Raw genomic sequence first — 15016 nt, 5'->3', positions numbered from 1 at the left:
AAAATTGTAGAGAAGAAAATTAAAAAAAAGTGAAAAAGAATAAAAACAAAGAGAACTTTAATCTACATGTCATTAAGAGACTATTAAATATAAAAGGGGACAAATTTAAGAGGCCAAAATCAAACAATTGAAACTTAGAGGCCAAAATCAAACCATTAATAAATTTAGTGGATTAAAATCAAACAATTAAAATATAAGAACTAAAATCGAACGATTGAAAAATTTAAAACTGTATTTAAGCAAATGAAAAAAAGTATTTTTACATTTTAATAGGATATTTTTCCAGAAGAGAAATTAAATTGGAAATATTTACGCTTGGCAGCATTCCATATGGCATTTATTCCAAGTGATATCTTGTATAATATTTTTAACGTTTTGTGTAAATTTTCTAAATAATAAAACGAAAGTAAAAGGAAAAGAGGAGTGCTAGCAACACTCTCTTTTCAACACTCTCTCAAGCACCCACTTTCTTATTGGTTGAAACATGTGTGGGTCCCTCACTTTGAAAGTAGGTCCCGCATAAAGTGGTAGGACCCACACATGTTTCAACCAATAAGAGAGTGAGTGTTTGAGAGAGTGTTGAAAAGAGAGTGTTCTTAGCATTTCTCAAAAGGAAAAAGAAAGGGTGAAAGAGTAACCAAGCTCGTTCGTAAGTAGCGAAAGCGACATGACAATATGTAAGAGTTTTTAAACTCCCAACGCCGAGGTCCGAACATATCTGTCCTTTTTCCTCACCTCCCCCTCTAGATTTTCTCTCTCTCTCCTCAGATATCATTTTTTTCGATATCGTCAAAAGGTTTACATGATAAACCAAAAACAATAAATAAAGGAGAAAAAAATAACCCAGTCTTAAACCCAAGTGTCTCTTTTTCTCATTCAGCAGGCCACAACGACTCTCAAACCACAAACCTTCATTCCGATCAAACGTCAAAATAAGCTCGCGAAATTTCGTAACAAACTCTGGTAAGCTCAAATCTATTTTTTTATTCATGATCTTTTCATTCTTTCGTTTATTTATTCTCAATGTTTATTGGTTGGTGGTGATTATGATTCTGTAAAAGTCGGTGGACACAGAATCATAATCTATTCCGGTTTTCGTGATGCTCTTTTCAAGGTTCCAAACTCTAAAATATCGGTGTTTTTTCTTAACGCGTTTTCTTCTTCCGTTTTTATACGTGTTTTGATTTTCCCCTCTTTGTTATGCAGGCTGTTTCTGGTTGTTTCTTATGAGAACTTAATCGTCTTCGTCCATTCCTGATTACTTGGAGATTTTTTCGAGGTATGTTAAATTTTCATGTTTGATACTTCAAGTTAATGTTATTTTCTTTGATTGATGATTAAAGTTTTTCATGTTTATGCTGATTTGTTGCTGTTGTTAAATATTTTTTTTTTAAAATTTATGCACACAGTAATTATACTCCAAGTGGCACCGACTTAAAAAAAGGTGTGTTCGTGTGCCCTGTGTGTCTCTGTCCGTCGACACCTTATATTTAATTTATTGATTTTTTCTAATTATTTCCAGTACGCGTGTTTTCGGTGTTTATTACCAGTGTCGATGCGTTAGGTGTCGTGTTTTTGGTGTTTATTACTGGGGTCGACGTGTCAGGTGTTGAGGTTTTGGTGTCCGTGCTTCAAAGGTTATACTTTAACATTTTTTTATGTGTGAAGAACTTATATGTAAGATGGAGGGAGTACATGTAATTTGTATTATTATAGGGATACCTAATAGGTTGGTATTTTTGGAAGAAGCAATGAATTGGGATAGTGTTTTTGAGGGCCCATGGTCTTGTGTTGTGCTTTCTTAAGGTAGCATGTCCTGTGTCTGGTGGATTTTGAAAAGGCCAAAGATTCTCATCTTGTATGATTCTGACTCTCTTTTGTTTTATGTTTATGTATTAAAGGCTGTAAATGTCTGTTATAGTGGATAGTGGATGTTGAAATGACTGAAGTGGGGGAAAACAATAAATGGAGGTGAAAATTTGCTGTTTGTGAGTGTTTACCTTTATCAGTGTCCAGTATTAGATACTTATGATAATTGATCAAAGAGAGATAGACACAACAGATTTTGGTGAGTTAGTATTCATTTTTTTTGCTGTCAAAATATGTGTCTATCTCTTTTCTTTTGGAAGCGTCTATCAATGCAGTCCGATTTGAACACCATCCTTTGTGTTTGGTGCACGGACACAATACGAGTATGATCACAATCACACTTCTTTTCCTTATTCTAGGGCGTACAATGTGGACGCCATACAGTTACTAGATTGAAATAGATGTATAGTATCAATTTTGATTCCCTTTTTTCTCCTGCTCTACTCTTAACCCCACTTCCCTGTCCCTTTTTAATCATACACTGGTTTAAAGGTATGTTGAGAAAAGTGGTGTGAAAAAGTTAACACCCTTGTTTGAAAGATGAATGAGTCTTCTTGTAAGTATAGTCGTCTCAATGTATTTTTTTGTTTTTGTTTTAATTAAGTGGTAAAATATACTGCTGATGTGATGGGATGCCTTAGAGAGGGGAGCTCCTTGTGGGTCCTGTGTAATAATTCCACTTTGATGAGTCCTGTTGCAGACGCATATAGACTACTGCTAGGCCAGATCATTTACACGTTGAATTGAATATGAAGGACGAGCTCAGGGAATCCTAAGGATCGTGAATCACACAAATGTATATATGTACATACATAATGTGAATGAGTGTGTATTCATCTATATATAACAAAAAATAAACAAGACTACTTTAGTGATAATCCGACAAAAGGTACTCCCCTGTAGTCGTGATTCTACACATTCACGCATTTGGGATATAGATGTTAGTCCAATAAGACCAGACAGTACAGATTCAAACTCAATATCTCAAGTTATATATTTTAGATTGTCTGGTCAAAAGATCGGATGGTCACCACCGATAGCCTGAATGCATGAATGCAACATGTTCCTATGATGGTAGTGTATCAAATTTTATAAAAGTTAGTTTCGATGAATTTAGCTATGGATTTTACTATCCTTTAAGGTTATGGATTCCCCTTTGAAAGGAAATGAAAAGTAAGTGATATTTATGCCACTCTCTAATCATTCTTGTTTTGCCTAAACAACACAAACTAATTAAGTTGACCACTTTACAAGTAAGTAATGATTACTTTAATTGGTGGGCCAATTCTCTTTTTTGAAACAAAGCCTGGAAAACTTGTATAACCATAATAAAATTTGTAGAAATAATGACCTTGTTTTTCTTGGCTTGAAATTGATGTTAAATTTGACCTTGAAGCTTTGCTTTTCACTGTATAAAACTTTCATTTTGTATGTACATTGCACACTTTTTAATTAATGCTTCTTTTGATTGTGTTCTTCTGTATTCTTTAGCACCTTTTGTCTTCTAAACATGCTTGTTATGACTTTTGAGGTCTTCATTGTTAGTCAAGCCAAAAACTTGTTAGATGAAAAACAAAAAGAAACCTTAACCTTATATTAAAAGCCTTGATCTAAGCGATAAAGTGTATAATTGTTATTTTTTTAATCTTTTGCTGGGAAGATTCATCATGATCACCATCTTTTGATGACTTTATTGCCCTTGTTATTCTTTTTATACACTTTTGAGTTACATTTAAACTATTCTCATTCTTTGTTCTATTTTTTTATTTATAGATGGATTCCGTTAAGCCTTCAGCAGTGACACCACGCAAGAGTAAATTGTCTCGAACTCTGACAAAGGTTCTTCGTGCAAAATCAATGACTGGGATTGCACAAGTTGAGGGACTGCAGAATGTTAAAGTTGATGAAGGAAACATGACACACAGTGAAGTAGATGAAGAGCTTAAGAAAAAATTGGCCGTAGAAGCTTTGGTTTCGAGAGTTTTTGCTAGCATTTCAACTATAAAAGCTTCATATGCTCAGCTACAATATGCTCAATCACCTTATGACCCTGATGGAATTCAAGATGCTGATAAACTACTAGTCTCGGAATTGAAAACCTTATCTGAACTCAAGCAATGTTGGTTCAAAAAGCAATTTCATTTTGATCCTTCGCCAGAGGGGGCAATTGTTGCAGCTGAATCGAAAGAGCTTAAGAGTGTTATAAAAACCTATAAGATAATGGGGAAAAAGTTTGAATCGCAAACACGGCTCAAAGACTCCGAGATTATGTTTCTTAAGGAGAAGTTAGAGGAAGCAAATAATCAGAACAAGTCAATTGAAAAGAGGTTAAATCAAAGTGGCTCATTATCTTCTCTTGATAATCTTCACATCTCAGGACTAAGTCCTACACATTTTATATCTGTTCTTCGCCACACTGTTAAATCAATTCGAAGCTTTGTGAAGTTGTTGGTGAATGAGATGAGATCTGCCGGTTGGGATATCGATGCATCGGTGAATGCTATTATCAAAGAGAATGTTGTTTATTTGAAAGAAGATCACAAGTGTTTTGCAATCGAGTCTTTTGTTTGTAGGGAGATGTTCGATTCTTTCAACTTCCCTAATTTCAATCTCCGTCCTACCGATTTTCTTCCCGATAGAAACAAAACACAATTCTTCTTTTCGAATTTCAACGAGTTAAAATCCGTGAAAGCAAAAGAATTTCTCGGTTCCAAACCAAAATCAGCTTTCGCAAAGTTTTGCAGGGCGAAATACTTAAGACTAGTCCACCCTCAAATGGAGGCATCATTTTTCGGTGACACAAAGCTGAGAATCAACATGGTGAACGGCGGAGAATTTCCCGATGACAACCACTTGTTCACATCATTTGCTGAAATGGCCAAGAGAGTATGGCTGTTGCATTGCTTAGCCTTTTCTTTTGAGTCTCAAGCTGAAATCTTTCAAGTAGGGAAAGGATGTAGATTCTCTGATGTTTACATGGAGAGTGTTGTGAATGATGATGAAGTAGCAATAGCAGTGGAATCTGAGCCACAAGTTGGTTTCACTGTAGTTCCAGGTTTTAAGATAGGTAAAACTGTTATACAGTGCCAAGTTTACCTCTCAAAGTTATTAAAGCAAAGGTAGCAGCAGCAGCAGCAACTGTGATGTGGGGACTGGTGTGGTATGGTTGTCCATTTTCTTTTCAGAATGTTTTTTTTATAAATTTAATGCAGTTTAATGAAAGCATATGACCTAAAGTTTTGGTGATATTAGGCTAGTGGCAGGGATTGTTAAGCTGTTGTGGTATCTTTTACATGATTATGTACAAAATAATGTTAAAAGGAGTAGGTAGGTGGTAATTGATATCTCTTGTTTCATTTTTATTTCTTTGTTCTGTGTATTATGTCGTTGGAAATTATTGTTTGACAGAATTGAATTTGAATGGATTGATAGGTAAATGGGTCCTACATGATAGGACGTTTATTGAATGAGGGCGGTGTAGATAGAAAGACAATATTTGCAAAGCTTTCATGTCTCATAATGATAGATTTGCATATGAATATATCATATCTCATGCGTCAGAAATACATTTAATTATTTATTTAAATTGGAAGTGAGTAGGTGTTTAAATTATAAAAGGATTTAATGGGAATAGATCGATAGTAGAAAGCACTTTTACATAACTGATAATTTTTTTGTAAAAGTTTGATTTTTTCTTAAAATTAAATATAAATTTTTTGTTTTAAAGATTGTGATGATTAAATATAAATTTTTTGTTTTAAAGATTTTGATGTATTGACCGCATAAAATATTTTACCTTAACAGTGTAATATCTTTAAGCAGCTTTATAAAATAAAGAGTATCCATATATTTTACCTGTAATACCTGTAAGCAGCTTTATAAAATAAAGAGTATCTATGTTTAATTAATATATATCGATTGATCACTGATGTGAAAAAAAAAAATTAAATATCCATCTTTTAAAAAAAATATCAAAAAAATTTACTAAAGTGTTTAGGTTTGGCATCATACTCTGGAGTATGTGCCATACCATATGGCACCAATAGTCAAATAAATGGTGCATGCGCCATTTGAAATGACACCAATGACCAACCAAAATTAGGTTAGCCATTTCAAATGGCCATATATATATATATATATATATATATATATATATATATATATATATATATATATATATATATATATATATATATATATATATATATATATATATATATATATATATATATATATATATATATATATATATATATATATATATATGAGAGCATATCAAGTAAGAGCATTTTATAATGAGAGATGAGAGGAACGAATATCAACCATTAGATTCATCAAGAGAGAGAATGTTAATGCATTAATGTGGCTATTAATTTCTCTCTCTTGATGTATCCAATGGTTGATGTTCGTTGTATATATATATATATATATATATATATATATATATATATATATATATATATATATAACGGTTATATGTAACGAAAGATAGTGGAAAAAAAGTCGAAAACAAATGATTTCATTAATTTAAACTGACAAATACATTGGAAAATTAAAATACAAAAACAATAACTGATAAAGAGAAAATTAAAATACGATTAGTGTCTGTCATCACCGTAACGTCCGTCGATTCCACATCTAGGAGCGTGTATATCACGTTGAGGACGTGTACAGCGAGCCCCGCCCCTTCCCCTTTGTGGTTCCTGTTGTGTCTGTGTGGATAGGCCTGGAAGTGTTCCATCAATAATTTCGGTGTCAAGGAATTCGTCAAGGCCATCGTAGCGTCCCAGAAGTCGGTTGTCGTAAAGTCGGTTATCCATTCCCTCATAGCTTTGAAATGGTGGTGGGGGAGGAGGTGGAGCTGTGACTTCTGGTTGGTAGCACCCGACGACACTTGAACTTCCTTGATAAAAGGCAAATGTTTCGGTTGGTGTTGCGTAGCCATATGGGCTACGGTGGTGAGAGGCTTGTAATATGAGTGGGTTGCCGTTGTCACTTTCATCCCATGGACCAAAGTCGGGACTTAGTTGGATTTTTGAGGAACCCGCCTCGTTGTGTTGGCTGAATGATCTAGAGGAGCTTCCTTCTTGGTATTGGGTGGGTCGTATACGATTTTGGCGAGGTGGTTGACTACGTGGTTGAAATAGTGGTTGGGACTGGGTTTGAAATAAGTTATACTGTTGGTACTGGTCTTGTTGGTAAAGTGGTTGAGACTGAGTCTAGAATGGGTTATACTGTTGGTAGTTGGGTTGTTGGGCGTTGTATTGGTATTGGTTTTGTTCTTGATATTGGGTTTGTTGTTGGTATTGTTGTTGTTGTTGTTGGTATTGTTGTTGTTGTTGTGGGATGATGTAGTTTTGTCGGCGGGGGTCTATTAAGTAGAAAGGATCTACCACAAATAAATCGGGGGTGGTAACAGTTCTGTACCAACTCATATATTGTCTTGATGATTTTATTTCAGCATCACTAACAGGGAAGTTAAGGACATGGTCGCTACAATTTTTCCACATTCGACGCCATTCCGGAGCGAATTCCTTCCAAGTTTGGACAATCCATTGATGATTGACTCGTTTCATGTGCCACTCTCCCAAATCAGTTGGAGGGTCAGGGATACCTTGATGCATCCCGAACTGGAGTTTGACTCGATCACTATGATGCATCTCAATGATGTTGTACCTCAGGATGGCCGTCTTTGTTGTCCAAATAGCGGCATCTTCAGCGTTAGGTTCATGATCGAGATCAAAGTATGGTCTCCAAATAAACTGCATGTACAAAACTTAATAATTAAATTGGTCATGTAATAAAAAAAAGAATGTGAAAGATGAAGAGATTAGAGATAATACATCCTCCGGTCGTAAGTGATCAAGAAGCTGGCGGTAAATCACGATGTTTCCCCTCAGATTCAAGCTATAGTTCATTCCTTTTACGCAAAATCTGAAACGCAATATATATTTGTTAGCTGAAGTAAACTCTAATGATTTTATTTGAATTAAAATAAGATTCAAATACTCACTTTGTTGCGTAGGGGAACGTGTATTCGCCGTTGTTTGCGGGGGCCAGTATAGGCATTCTCCACCACCCCCACATTTGGACCAAGAGAGCGCATCCATAGAACGTGCAAGAATCTTTCTTAGCGTTCTTACATAGGGATTGATACAACATAGCTAGGACAGCAGACCCCCAACTATTATGAACCGGAGTATCGCAGAACAAATGGGCATGTCATCTTCTCTCTCGTCAAACCCCCCATGCCGGTTATGTTTTGGAATATCAGTTCCATGGACCAACTCAAGAGGACTATCTTGTCATTTTTGGATGGGGAGTACAAACCCGGAGAAGAGATCAGAAGTATCAAGAGGCTTAGAACAAGGTCCGCTGCTGTGACTGGAGGAAGGGAACGTTGGTGGGATAAGGTGGAATACGACATCGATTGCACTCTAATGATGCATGGAACAAATGACATTGTTTTAACCGTTGTAATTTCTTAATTTCTGTTTGAAACTTTCAATGTATCTTTTCATCAAATGCTCAATGCATATTGGCACTTTCAATGTATCTTTTAATCAATGAATGGATGTTTTATCGTTACAATGTAGTTGTGCTAATTTTGATACTTATAATCTAAAAATTAAACCAAAATCAAAATGTATTTAGGTAAACAGACATTGATCAGTGTGCTTTCGTCTAGTCCCATCATGTTGGAATCTTTACTACAGACATTGATCAGTGTGCTTGAGTGTAGTCCCATCATGTTGGAATCTTTACAACAGACATTGATCAGTGTGCTTGAATGTAGTCCCATCATGTTGGCGTGTTGATAAACAGTACGCAACAGTAATATCTTAGGCTACTTAATAATGCCAATATCTCTTTACAATCCACCACATACAGCCAAACACTTATCCAAAACAATGGCATCCCCACCCCAATACGTAGTCAATGCCCATCTAAACGGTGAGACATACATATGTGAAACATCTGTTTTTCTGATGAGAAACACTGAAGTTGTTACATTTTCATTAAGAAAAAAAAACAATTTTACATACTTCCATAAGAGATTAGAGGCGAAGATTGCAATGGGTCATATTGCCAGTGCATGCCCCGGATGGAACCCGTGTCCAAGGAAATGGAATATTCCATCGCCTTTTCTGGGCTTTCCAACCTTGCATACGAGGGTTTGCATATTGTAAACCGATACTACAAATCGATGGAACTTGGTTATACGGTAAATACAAAGGAACCATGTTGATGGCTGTTGCACAAGATGGAAACAACAATATATTTTGATTGAAGATTATGTCATAACCATTGTCACTTAATTGACTTATGGACAATAAGTTATGCGCTAATCCTTCTACAAGAAGTACATTAGTTATGGAAGGATAGTTACCAATACTTATGGTTCCAGAGCCAATAATCTTGCCCTTCTGATCTCCTCCAAACTTGACTTCTCCACCAGATTTAAGCACCAGGTCTTGGAACATAGACCTTCTTCCCGTCATGTGTCGCGAGCACCCAGAGTCCAGGTACCATGACATTTTGTGCTTTGTCTTCTTTGCTGCTAAGGATATCTGCAACAGAAATTATCTTCTCCTTAGGTACCCACAATTTCTTGGGTCCTTTCTTGTTAGTTTTCCTCAAGTTCTGATTGAACTCGGGTTTAACATTATAAGTAACAGGAGGAACAACATGATATTCTTTTGGTTTGGCAGCATGATATTTTTTAGGTTGTGTCACTTGCTTCTTGGTGTGTGTAGTGTTAAAGCTTTTGGCATGTGAAGTGAGCCTAATATCATGTGAGTGGCCATATTTGATATGATCATACAATGGCTTGTATGTGATTTTCAAATCATCAACAGGTTCAAATTTGTGTGAGGTATCATCCTCATAGCCAAAACCAAACCTTTTGTTTCCAGAAACACCATATATCATAGAAGCAAGATGACTTCTGCCAATACTTCTAGATAGGAACTTTCTAAAGCTCGAGTCATATTCTTTCAGAATATGATTGAGACTAGGAATGGACTCTTCTGATTCAGAAGGAGATCCAATATCTTTGGACAATTTTAAAACTTTTTCCTTTAGTTCAGAATTTTCCACTTCCAGCTTCTTAGTTTCAAAATCAAATTGCTTTTTCAGCTGTTTGTATTTGATACTAAGATGAGCCTTGAGTTCCAGAAGTTCAATTAAACTAGAAACTAACTCTTCTCTAGATAGTTCAGAAAATACCTCTTCAGAATCTGATTCTGATGTAGATTCTGATCCATCATTCACTGTGGCCATTAGTGCAAGATTTGCTTGCTCTCCTTCAGAGTCTGATTTTGAGGCTGATTCAGAATCATCCCATGTTGCCATAAGACCTTTCTTCTTATGAAACTTCTTCTTGGGATTCTCCTTCTGAAGTTTTGGACATTCATTCTTGAAGTGTCTAGGCTCATTGCACTCATAGCAGATGACCTTCTTCTTGTCAGATCTTCTGCCTCCAGAAGATTCTCCTCTTTCAGGCTTCTTTGAACTTCTGAAGCTCTTGAACTTCCTTTATTTGCTCTTCCAGAGATGGTTCACCCTTCTGGAGATCATGGACAGTTCATCTTCTTCTTCTGATTCTGATTCTTCAGAATCTACCTTTCTTCTGAGGCTTATTTGCATCCAGCTCTATCTCATGGCTTCTCAAGGCACTGATTAGCTCTTCCAAAGAGACTTCATTCAGATTCTTTACTATCTTGAATGCAGTCACCATTGGACCCTATCTTTTAGGCAAGCTTTTGATGATCTTCTTTACATGATCAGCCTTGGTGTAGCCTTTGTCCAGAACTCTTAATCCAGCAGTTAGCGTTTGAAATCTTGAAAACATCTTCTCAATATTTTCATCGTCCTCCATCTTGAAGGCTTCATATTTCTTGATTAGAGCAAGAGCTTTGGTCTCCTTGACTTGAGCATTTCCTTCATGGGTCATTTTCAATGACTCATATATATCACGGACAGTTTCCCTGTTAGATATCTTCTCATACTCAGCATGAGATATAGCATTCAGCAAAACAGTCCTACATTTATGATGATTTTTGAATAGCTTCTTTTGATCATCATTCATTTCTTGTCTTGTAAGCCTTACGCCGGTAGCTTTCACTGGATGTTTGTTACCATCCATCAGCAGATCCCATAAGTCACCATCTAGACTAAGGAAGTAACTTTCAAGTTTATCTTTCCAGTATTCAATGTTTTCACCATCAAATACTGGTGGTCTAGTATAACTATTGTTACCATTTCCATTGTATTGCTCAGCTGAGCCAGATGTAGATGTATTTGTTGGAATTTCACCAGACATCTTGTACTGAAGCGTTTTTCTCTTCCTGAATCTTTTCTAAACACAGTTAAGTGCTTGCACCTTAGAATCGGCGCTCTGATGCCAATTGAAGGATAGAAAAACACTTAGAAAGGGGGGTTTGAATAAGTGTAGCTTTAAAACTTGTAAGATAAAAACAATTTTCACAATGATTTTTATCCTGGTTCGTTGTTAACTAAACTACTCCAGTCCACCCCCTTGGAGTGATTTACCTCACCTGAGGATTTAATCCACTAATCACACAAGATTACAATGGTTTTCCACTTAGACAACTTCTAAGTCTTCTAGAGTATACTGATCACAACCTGATCACTCTAGGAACAATCTGCTTAGATACCCTCTAAGACTTTTTAGAGTATACTGATCAACAACCTGATCACTCTAGTTCTTACAACTTAATGTAAACAAATTCTTTTAAGAGTTATAATGCTTCTTATAAAGCTATTATCACAACTGTGATTTTCTCTTAAGTTTAAGCTTAATCTCACTAAAGTATTACAACAGCAATGTAGTGAGGTTGATGATGAAGTTTGAGAGCTTTTTGAATTTGACAGCGTTTCTGTATATTTGCGCAAGTGTTCTATTCAGAATTCGTAACATAGCTTCTCATCAGAACTTCATATTTATAGGCGTTTGAGAAGATGATCGTTGGGAGCATTTAATGCTTTACGTAATCCGTACAACATTGCATTTAATGTTTCACTCTTTTGTCAACTACCTCGAGCCTTGCTTTCGCTGTGTCTACTGACATTGCCTTTAATAGCTTCTAACGTTCCTTTTGTCAGTCAGCGTAGCCTGCCATCTAGTACTTGCTTCTGATCTGATGTTTGTGTAAACAACGTTTGAATATCATCAGAGTCAAACAGCTTGGTGCAGAGCATCTTCTTGTCTTCTGACCTTGAAGTGCTTCTTAGCGTGATACCATGAGAACTTCAGTGCTTCTGCTTCTGATCTCAAGTCCTTCTGATGCTTCCATAGACCCATGTTCTGATTCTGCTTGACCATCTTCTGATGTCCTTCCAGACCATGTTCTGATGTCGCATGCTGAACCTTCTGAGTCAGTGCTTCTTGCGCTGATTTTGTGCATACTCTTTATATAATTCCTGAAATGGAAATTGCATAGTATTAGAGTACCACATTATCTCATACAAAATTCATATACATTGTTATCATCAAAACTAAGAATATTGATCAGAACAAATCTTGTTCTAACAGTAATTAGGTGTTAATTAATTTAATTTCAGTTTAATAATTAACTTAGCAAACAATTAATTTAAAATTAGGTTAATTTAAAATTAGTTTAATAATTAATTGAGGCTTTCACTTAAAAATCCAAAAAAACTTAATTTCATGTTTTCTCTCGATTCTTCTCCTTTCTCTCAATTCCAATGATTGTCGCATCCGTGTTTATTTATTATTTCTATTTAAAATTCTAGAAATTGATGTATAGGTGGCAAAGATATTTTTTGTAATAGCGTAGATTTACTTTTCCGCATTTACTTTCCGCATATTATAACTGCTATTATTATCTGTTTAGATGTATGGTTTAGAGTTGTATGATAAAGGTAAAAGTAATCGTTAGATCACTAACTTCAAGATAATATAACTGAAATTAACACACCCTTTTATTGCTCACACACTCACCTCTAGGGTTTCCCCTCCTACGTTGCCTTTCGGAAAATAATAGTCAAGTCCCTCGAAGCGTAGGGATACCTCAGCACATGCTGCCTTAGATTCGAAATCACCATGTCCCTCCGATTTAAAAGATCATTGTCCCTTCGATGTCGCCTTCGGTATAAATGATCTTGTCCCTCGATTAAAAGGTGACCGTCCCTTCGAATGCTAAGGTATCTCTACTGGTTGCCTTTATGACTATTAACATCTCATAGGACTTCCTACCCTTTTTATGGTATGGATAGCCCCTATGACGATTCGACGACCCTTCGATGACCCGCACATCCAATGTATAGGGCTACCTACCCTTATATGGTATGGATAGTACTATCGCTCAAGGAAAGTCTTTAGAATAGGAAAGACCTTACGAACATAGGGTAGGAACTCTTAAGTGCTTGCTCACAACAAATCAACAAATGCTTTTCACACCCTATTTTCTAACATTGTCTTTTTAGACATTCTCAAAACAAAAACTGTTTTTCTAAACACACACCGCACTTTCAAACGACTCAAGACAAACCAAAGTGAGCTAAGCAATTAAGAGCCCATGGATAACCATCGATGCAAAGGGTGCTTACACCTTCCCTTTGCATAACCTACCCTCCGAACTCAATCTCTTTTCAAAGAAGGTCTTTCCTGTTCTTTTATACCTTTCCAAATTGGATAAAATAAAAGTTGGTGGCGACTCTTGCTCACCGCAACATTGTTTGCGAAACATTAATATAAAGTCAGTTCTCCCACCGAGTTACAGAACTGGAGACTCTGCTGGGGAATAAATAAAAAGAGGGGTTACCTTAGAGCTTAGATCATTAATATTTGTTTGTTTTGTGTGCTTTACTTTTAAGGGGCTGTTTGGGTATTTGCTTGTGTGAAAGATCCTACACCCGGATCTAGTGTACTTTAGGTATATGGCATGAGACCAAGGAGATTGTACGGCGTATACCGCTATGGTTGATATGGTAGCCATCGTTAGTGCGACACTTTGGTTTGTCCTGATGTTCCTTGGGATCCGACTCAAGGAAACATTTGGCTACTGCGTGGTGTCATTAAGCACTAATTTGCCCCTAGAACCCTAGTTGAACTTAACTTTGGCCAATAGGACGTAGCGAGGTGGCTGGATTTGGTTCCGACTGAAGTTGGTTGATACTCGATGCTACACTCATATGGAATGGACTTTCAGGATGTTTTCGGTCGGTGATTCGATTGCTGAACTGAAATAGTGCCTTCGAGAAAGGTCAATGATATGAGCTCCCTAGAACCCGATCTTTATCTAGGACAGGTTGAACTAACTAAACTTCAGTGGGGAGGGTACTTACCTATGGACTTCATGCAATTCTCTAAACCTAAGGACCCTTGTGTAACTTGCTCGTGTGTGCTACTAACCCTTTGATTTCCATGCAGGTTTTGTCGTAGGACTTGCTTGTCCTTACTATCTTACGCTTTGCTTGATGCACTGCATTCGCATAACATCATGACATCATGACATCATGACATAGCATATTAATTAACCCTTTCAAGGATCTTAGGGATTTAGGGCGTATAATTTCAGGTGCTCTTATCAAGGACTGAATTCCTAATCAAGGGGCAAGAGGATTTATTTTCCTCTAGCCATATGCTTTCAAACTCAGAAACGAGTATCCCGAATCAGAGGCTATGACCCATTCGATATGGTGAGCTTAATTTCTAAAATGTCGCGAACTAAACTTCGTAAAGATCCTTGAAAGGATTGCATTTGTAACATCCCTAGGTTGCTAATCACCACTAATTATATCAATATTGATAGTTAAGCATAATTATGATGATGATTAGTAATTAGAAGGGAATGTTAGAATATAATTAGTGAAGTTGAGCATAATTAGTTTATGGAAGTTTAAGTAGAGGGCAGAATAGTCCTTTTACTTGTGAACTACATAAACCAATTTATGGAGTCTAATTCATTTTTTTCCTTCCACTTAGAGAAATTCTGAACAAGAGAGGGAGAGAGGGAAGAGGGAGGAGAAGAACAGCTCCTTGCATGCAACATTTCCACTGATACCATCATCATCTCAGCCCTATCATTCATCTATTTCATCTCCAGGTGGGTTTCTAGATAGATTCTTGGGTAGTAGTTAGATTTGTATAATTGGGGGT

The 15016-nt window shown here is 36.3% G+C and overlaps 1 protein-coding gene across 4 annotated transcripts; it reads left to right on the top strand.

The window, feature by feature from the left end:
- Positions 1 to 714: 714 nt before the first annotated feature.
- LOC131624915 (protein GRAVITROPIC IN THE LIGHT 1-like) lies at positions 715 to 5231 on the top strand. Of its 4 annotated transcripts, none has more exons than XM_058895840.1 (3): positions 715 to 963; positions 1207 to 1279; positions 3643 to 5231. In XM_058895840.1, the coding sequence occupies exon 3, from the start codon at positions 3643 to 3645 to the stop codon at positions 4990 to 4992; it is 1350 nt and encodes a 449-aa protein (XP_058751823.1). In that variant the 5' UTR covers positions 715 to 963; positions 1207 to 1279; the 3' UTR covers positions 4993 to 5231. The 4 variants fall into 4 exon arrangements, with proteins under 4 accessions (XP_058751823.1, XP_058751825.1, XP_058751824.1 ...); XM_058895842.1 differs by having other exon boundaries at positions 715 to 965; positions 1219 to 1279; XM_058895841.1 differs by lacking the exon at positions 715 to 963 and adding an exon at positions 1036 to 1114.
- The last annotated feature ends 9785 nt before the right edge of the window (positions 5232 to 15016 follow it).

Source organism: Vicia villosa, unplaced genomic scaffold (assembly GCF_029867415.1).
Source record: "Vicia villosa cultivar HV-30 ecotype Madison, WI unplaced genomic scaffold, Vvil1.0 ctg.000168F_1_1, whole genome shotgun sequence".
Lineage (NCBI taxonomy): Eukaryota > Viridiplantae > Streptophyta > Magnoliopsida > Fabales > Fabaceae > Vicia > Vicia villosa.
This window is presented reverse-complemented; position numbering and strand designations above follow the sequence as displayed.

What these genes read in the sequence shown, in the direction of transcription:
- LOC131624915 (XM_058895840.1), top strand. Translation starts at nt 3,643, where the DNA reads ATGGATTCCGTTAAGCCTTCAGCAGTGACACCACGCAAGAGTAAATTG.